Source organism: Vicia villosa, linkage group LG2 (assembly GCF_029867415.1).
Source record: "Vicia villosa cultivar HV-30 ecotype Madison, WI linkage group LG2, Vvil1.0, whole genome shotgun sequence".
Lineage (NCBI taxonomy): Eukaryota > Viridiplantae > Streptophyta > Magnoliopsida > Fabales > Fabaceae > Vicia > Vicia villosa.
This window is the reverse complement of record NC_081181.1, coordinates 63,611,954-63,619,269: the sequence shown is the minus strand read 5'-3', so window position 1 is coordinate 63,619,269 and position 7,316 is coordinate 63,611,954. Positions and strand designations below refer to the sequence as shown.

The 7,316-nt window shown below is 33.9% G+C and overlaps 1 protein-coding gene across 3 annotated transcripts; it reads right to left on the bottom strand.

Annotated features, from left to right (window-relative positions):
• Nucleotides 1-5,569: 5,569 nt before the first annotated feature.
• Nucleotides 5,570-7,316, bottom strand: LOC131646223 (nucleobase-ascorbate transporter 7-like). 3 transcript variants are annotated; one of them, XM_058916335.1, is made up of 5 exons: nt 7,054-7,316; nt 6,898-6,938; nt 6,559-6,734; nt 6,246-6,332; nt 5,575-5,975 (listed from the first exon to the last, which is right to left on the bottom strand). In XM_058916335.1, the coding sequence occupies exons 1-5, from the start codon at nt 7,151-7,153 to the stop codon at nt 5,918-5,920; spliced, it is 462 nt and encodes a 153-aa protein (XP_058772318.1). In that variant the 5' UTR covers nt 7,154-7,316; the 3' UTR covers nt 5,575-5,917. The 3 variants fall into 3 exon arrangements, with proteins under 3 accessions (XP_058772317.1, XP_058772319.1, XP_058772318.1); XM_058916334.1 differs by having other exon boundaries at nt 5,570-6,332; XM_058916336.1 differs by lacking the exon at nt 6,246-6,332 and having other exon boundaries at nt 5,570-5,975.

The window sequence follows — 7,316 nt, the reverse complement described above, 5'->3', positions numbered from 1 at the left end:
TCACTAAATTTAGACAAATAATTTTTTGCGAGCGGGTGATTACCCGCGACATATTCACTGTTTCTCCAAGGGGTAATACCGTAGGCTTTTGATCCGTTGTCGCACACGGGTCAAAAATGAGTATTTTGTAAAATGGTAGTTTAGCAGTAACGACAACTCGAATATCGTTCTCTCAAGGATTCTTGATTATCACTAACCAATAGTAAATTGATTTAGGGGGGTTTATTTTAATTCGGGACTCCATTATGAAAAACAAAGTAAATAATTGATTATTAAATAAGCTAAAACGGCTTATCTATTGATTTCGGTTTCGACTTATCATTGATTATTATAATTTCAATCTCCTAATCCATTACTATTCGACTACAAAACTCACTGACAAGCGCAACAAACTTTATATGATGTTATTTCCTATGATCCAAATTAAGCAAACGGATTTAAGCCCTCGCGGATTAAGCAAACGTGAATTAATCAAACACGATAACGAATTAAGAAAACGCTAACATGATTATAGTTAAGGATCATACAACAATCGAATTAAATCAACATACTCTATAAAAATTGAATTAAGCAAACAATAATCACATAATATAATTAAACGGAATAGAAACTTGATTAAAATTATTATAACCTCAAAGTATGATGGAACCCGTAATCAGCAGATTTTGCCTTGTAATTAGTTCTCCATTACAAACGTACAAAGCTTTTCAAATTATTTCGTGAATAGTGAAAAGTGAATAGTAGCTATACGGCCAGACCTAGACTAAAGAGAGTACAAAAGGAAATCCGGGTCATAATAACCCAACTGGGTCAAAATCATCCAGAACCCAGCCCACAATTGACCAAAACTAAAACAAACTAAGGCTGCAACTTAAAACAAAAATCTGGGAAACATAGGCTCCGAATCTGACTTTGACTACAACACAAAAGTTGTAGCTCTCTTTCTTAGCTTTTCGGCAATTATTAGAACGTCTCAATCGGACTTCCGGAACTCCAGTTGTGATTGTTTTCGTGCAGACTGCTAAAGCTGAAAAATAAGTATGAAAATCAAATAACAATAAAAATAAACTCAAATCTAAAAACATAATAAAATAGAAAAATAAACAAACCAAACCATAGAAATGCCTAAGTACAAACATAAAGGAACGTGCATCAAAATGCACTGATCAAATTCCCCAACACTTGAACTTTTGCACTCCGAGCAAAATAAAATAAAAAAAAAACCCCCAACAACATTTACTCATTCTGGGCTACAAACTCTTTTGCGGTTAAGGTTGCATCAATAGGTACTAAACTTGTACACTAAGGATATCGTAGGAACACAAATCCGCAATTGTATGGCCATAAACCTCCTGAACACACAAACCACTTCGAATCATGTTATTATGCCAAAACCTAACTTTTCATCCTCCTTTTTACTCTTTTTCATTCTGGCGCAATCACACTAAGCCCGTTATCTCCACACACTTATAGTAAGGCTACCGGTTAGTGACTCTGATCTTTCTTTTTTTGCATGGGGTTCTGGTACCTAAGTGGTATACTCCTTTTATTCCCCAATTGTAGTTGCGGGGGATCGGACCGTAATCCTCCCTACGAAGTTCAGCACCAGAAACCGCTGAACCAACTAACAAAGAGTCTTATTTTTAACTTTTTCTTTTGAAGGTTACACAACCGTTGGGTTAAGTGACCGAGTGAGGGTCACCAAACTTAGAAGGTGCATTCCCTTTTTCTTTTTTTTTTTAAAACTTGGATCACTGACTTATTTTCATCGGCCTCCTTACGTAGAGCATGTGTGAGATGGTGTCGGCTGCAAAGATAAACTACTTTAGAGCTATTAGAGAATGAAAATTCAAGGCTATGTCATAATAAGTATTCAAATTAACTTCCATATGCAGGAGACTTACGGTGTTAAGACGATACCGATCTTGTGAACTTTTCCCAAGTCTCCACAACTAACCACAAATTAATCTATAGCCTAAAACTTTCAAAAATATACTTTTTTAAGAACTGAAAACAAGCAAAAACAAAAATTGAAAGAAAACTAAACAAATAAATGATTCCCTCGCCCACACTTAAGACATACATTGTCCTCAATGAAAGAACATAAATATAAAATAAGAGTGAAAGAAAGGAAAGAACACACCCGAGGAATCAAGGAGGATAACTAATCACATAAGCAGCCTTTCCCAAAGAGAGATCTTCTACATTCTCTTCTTCCAAAGTGGGGCTCTCATGGAGTAGCTTTGGGTAATGCTCGTCGTCCTTAAAAAGTGGTTTAGCTCCTTCGCCTTTTATTCCAGGATCAAAGAATGTTCTTCTAAAAGTAAAAGTGTCAAATGGGCACGTGAAGGTGCTCTCATCTTTCGCAGCATCAAGGAACCAAAGGTTATGGGGCTGCCTCGCTATTTTTGCTACATCTTCAAGTGAGATCCTATGCACACACATGGACGAACTAATATCATAAATGTCATCGGAGGTCCATCTAATTCCTTTCTTATGCTTCTTCACAACTTGCAAAAACTTACTTTCTTGATCAAAATAAAGTTTAGAAGAAATTATAACCGGAAGTTTTTCATTCATCTCTATATAAGCATATTTAAGATTTTTAGAAATTGGTTTCATCTCTCGGGAAGGTGGTTGTTCAATGGATGGTTTGTTCTGGGAAGTTGGGGTGTCGAGAGCTTCATCTACATGAACAACTTCATTTTCAACCTCATCTGTAGTAAGAATATCAACTTGCAAAGCAACCTCAATTTCAGCACAAACCGAGCATATTTTAGTGTCAGTACAAACATCGCAAGAGTAAACATCATCAAAACCAAACAATGATGGAAAATCATCTGCAAACAAATCAGTACAAGTATCATCAACAGTTTCAGAAAGCAAGTCTATTTGAAAAACATAATGCTCTTCCAAGGGTTGTTGGTTTGATCCTTGAGCTTGCTGCATGGCATTCATCAAAGTGGCAAGCTGTCCAATCTGTGTTTGCAAAGTCTGGAGAGTAGAATCTATTTTCTGTTGATACTGAAGATTATTTGCAGCCATTTGTTTGACAATATCCTCTAGTGAAGGTTCGGAAGGTGCAGAACACACAACCTGAAATTCCTTCAAATGCTTATGCGAATCATCGCCTGCAAAACCATTAAACCTAGCCAACAAATATGTTAAACCCTATTCCAATTCAAAAGGTGCATCAGCCGCAGGATAGTCAATTACATAAATCATTATAGTTCACATTAGGGACAGCCAATTGCATCAAAGTTCTTTGTTCAGCCATGGTTTCCACAAACACAGAAATATCAATTATGTCTCATGCAGGCAGAAAGAAATAGAAATAAGGAAAACGATTAAAATAAATTTAAAAAATATAAAAAAAAACCAAATTTAAACTAATTAAGGCAAATACAAATTTTGGGATTTTTTTTGGAATTTTCTGAAACTATGAAAACAGAAAATAAATCGTAAAAAATAGAAAAATAACGAATTTGCGGTTTTTGGGGACAAAATCCTTTAGAATTATATTCTAAAGGAGTAGTGTTTGCCCATTTTTTTCTGATATTCAGGAAAAATTTCGGAGCAAATCGAGACAATATCTTCCAAACTTACCTGATAGGATGAAAAACTTATCACTGTACTGCAACCGGTATTGCAACCCTGAAAATCAACAAACACACCACAAAAAAAACAAGAAAAATCCTAGAAATAACACTATACCTATGACTCTAATATCGGTTAATAACAACAAGAATCCCCGGCAACGACGCCAATTTGATCCGCTGTCGCGCACGAATAAAAAACGAGTGTTTTGTAAAACCTATAGTAACGGTAATGACAACTCGAATATCGTCTCACAAGGATTCTTAGTTGTTGCTAACCGAATGGAATTCGAATTAGGGGGGTTGTTTCGTGTTCAATTATAAAAATGCAGAAAATAAGTTATTTTGAAAAAGTGATTATCTGAATAAGCTGAAACGAATCAACCCACTGTATCAACTTCCGACTTATCATTGATCCCTATAAAATTCCAATTCCCTAAACGGGTCTGATCCTATTCGACTACAAAAACTACTGACAAGCGCAATAGCAATTATACGAAGCCTGTCCCTAAATTCCGGATAAAGCAAACGAATTATAAGCTATTGTGAATTAAGCAAACACAATATGATCGAACGCGATAATGCAAAAGCTACACTAATCACAAAATTGATTCAAGAACAGACAACAATCAAATTAAAGAATTCTATCATATAAAAACAATTAAATTAAGCAAGCAATTGTAATTATAGATTGAATTCAAAGGAACAGATTAATGGAAAATTATAAAGGAACCTTAAAGCGGCATCTGATTACAGTGAATTGATCCTCGAGGTTTAGTTCTCCATTACAATTGTCAAGCTCTCAAAAATTCGTGAATAGAAAAATCTGAATAGTAGCTGTACGGCCAGACCTAGACTAAAGAGAAGACAAAAGGAATTTCGGGTCATAATAACCCAACTGAGTCAAAAACATCCAGAACCCGGCCCACAATTGACCAAAACTAAAACAAACAAAGGCTGCAACTTAAAACGAAAATTTGGGAAATATAGGCTCCGAATCTGACTTTGACTACAACACAAAAGTTGTAGCTCTCTTTCTTATCTTTCCGGCGATTATTAGAACGCCTCAATCGGACTTTAGGAACTCCAGTTGTGATCGTTTCCGTGCAGACTGCTAAAGCTGAAAAATAAGTACGAAAATCAAATAACAATAAAAATAAACTCAAATCTAAAACCATAATAAAATAGAAAAATAAACAAACCAAACCATAGAAATGCCTAAGTACAAACATAAAGGAACGTGCATCAAAATGCACTGATCAGCTTTATAGGCCGTCGGTAACGTTATCAAGCACCGTTTTACCAAAGGCCTTGGGGTCGTCGGTAATCCGTGGGTAATTTAACTTTATCCACTGCTTTTCAAGTTACAAAGGGCTTTTTTTTTTATCTTGGGTAATGACAAATTTTTCTTTAATGATAATTTTGAAGTACAAAAGTGGAGTTTTCTTCCAATATTTAGAAAATAGTGAAATAATTCTTGGATATTCTATAATGTATTGGAGGTTGCTGATGATTTGTGAGCATATGCTAAAGGCTAAAGGAGTCTGATAACCAAAGAAGAATACTTGGGATAGATTTAGCATATGTTTTTCACAGCACTCGATGTGGGCATATGCTAAAGGCTAAAGGAGTCTGATAACCAAAGCTGTTTTTCCATCCACTTGTGTTTTGGTAAGAAATATATATATATATATATATATATATATATATATATATATATATATATATATATATATATATATATATATATATATATTTTGATTGTTGTCTAAGTCTTAACATTATTTCACTATTATCCATTTTCCATGCTTAGAAGTTGGTTAGGATTAGTTATGGAAGTTAGTTAGTTTGTTAACTAACTTCCTCTTAATCTCTCCATATATAGATGAGTTCCTTAACTTCCATTATATTAACAAATAGTAGAAAAATATATGCATAATTAAATGTTGGCGTAGAATGCAGAAGAAAAACTAAAGCAAACACAAGTGAATTAACGTGTATAAACATCTAAACATATAGGAGAAGTGATAGAGTTAACAAGGTAATATATATTGTACTGCTAGTATTATAGGAGAAATTATACAGTTAGCATGTAATATATATTGTACTGCTAGTATTATAGGAGAATTGATACAGTTAGCATGTAATATATATTGTACTGCTAGTACTGTAAGATACATATAATCATATGGAGCTAAGCTTAATACAATAATCAACAATAACACTACACAGGTAGAGAAAACTCAGCAATCCCCCTATCAGTTCTCGTAGAGGTGAATTGATCCTTCTAGGTGCTGTCTTGGTCTCACTGATTATAGAGATCACTCTTCCAAAGCAAAATAAAATCCAAAAATATGGCTAAGATACAAAAAACAAACGCTGCAGATGAAAACAAAAGGTTGACCACATCGTTAAACTGAAGAAAAAAAATCTACAAAATTTGAGCAATATTCTTGAAAAACAAAGCATATTAATTCAATCCTTTATTTTATTAATCATTTGGTTCAATAGTTATTCAATTTGGTTCAATAGTTATTCAACCGGTTAATTAAACAAGGATTCGAAAGTCTAGTCACTTTGGTTTATACATATTTATAAAGTGGTGCATTATATGATAAGTAATATGAAAATGAAAGAATGCATATATACCATCTGGTACGCACAAAGGAATCATCATATAACTCTCCAAGAGCAAATGAAGGAGCTCCCCATTGAAATGGGAAGGGAATAGTGAACCTGATTAAATATTTTGTCAGAACCAATCTATCATATATAAATCCTAAACTATTTTGATAAAAAAACCTAATCTTACTCCACTATTCTTATTCTTGCTTAAACCAATTAATATCATAAAATTTTTTAACCCTACACCACTATTCTTGCCTAAACTAATTAGTATCAAATGCTTACTTTGCATACGAATTTATTGTCCTCTATCATAAAAATATGACATGATTCTTACCATAATGCACCACCAATGACTCCAGCACTGTCAGTCCTACAAGTATGTGAACTCTTGTAAGTTCCAGCAAGAGTTTGAATATGGGCATAAGTCCACACGACCAGAAATGAGAAAATGACCGCAAAGCGATCCAAGATAAAAATACGTCGGTCTCCTCTCCTCACACAAGAAAGATTCTGCTCAAAGAAACATCAGTGTTTTAGAATATAATGGTCATGTGACATATGAAAGAAATAAAGTAAAAGAAACCATAAAAATGAATTTTGCGTAAATATCAGTAATACTACAACCTCAGATAGTTCTAAAAGCCAAACACTATGTCCTCACATAGAATCTCACCTTATTAATCAAGGAAATCATAGTTGTTGTAAGGAGCTTCCCTGGCAATGAAAAAGAAAAATGTATGTAAAGATTTAGTAAAAATAAAAGCAACACTTAAACATATAATAAATAAATACAATAAATGACAAAAAATGGATTGTGTAATAAGCTCACCAGTAAAGCGGTGGTAAGAAAAGAATAAGACAACCACCTCCTTGGCCAGCTCCATGGGGACTGTGTTTGAATAGAGTTTTTTTCTCTTCTTGAGTCTCATTGCTTGAATTGAGAGAAGAAAGTAATTGTAATTAGAAAAATTTGTTAGAAGAGATCTGCTTTGCTTTGCTTTATTCTCGTATGGATTGAGTTGAGTTTCAAGAAAGGAACTGATTGCTTTATAGCCCTGTGTGCATTATTGTGTCTTCTTGGTTTACTATTAC

Excerpts from the sequence above, each read along its gene's own strand:
- LOC131646223 (XM_058916334.1), bottom strand. The coding sequence starts at position 7,153 with ATGAGACTCAAGAAGAGAAAAAAACTCTATTCAAACACAGTCCCCATG. Across the intron at positions 6,735-6,897 it reads TGATTTCCTTGATTAATAAG|AATCTTTCTTGTGTGAGGAG; the intron begins GTGAGATTCTAT and ends TTCTTTGAGCAG. Across the intron at positions 6,333-6,558 it reads GTCATTGGTGGTGCATTATG|GTTCACTATTCCCTTCCCAT; the intron begins GTAAGAATCATG and ends ATATTTAATCAG.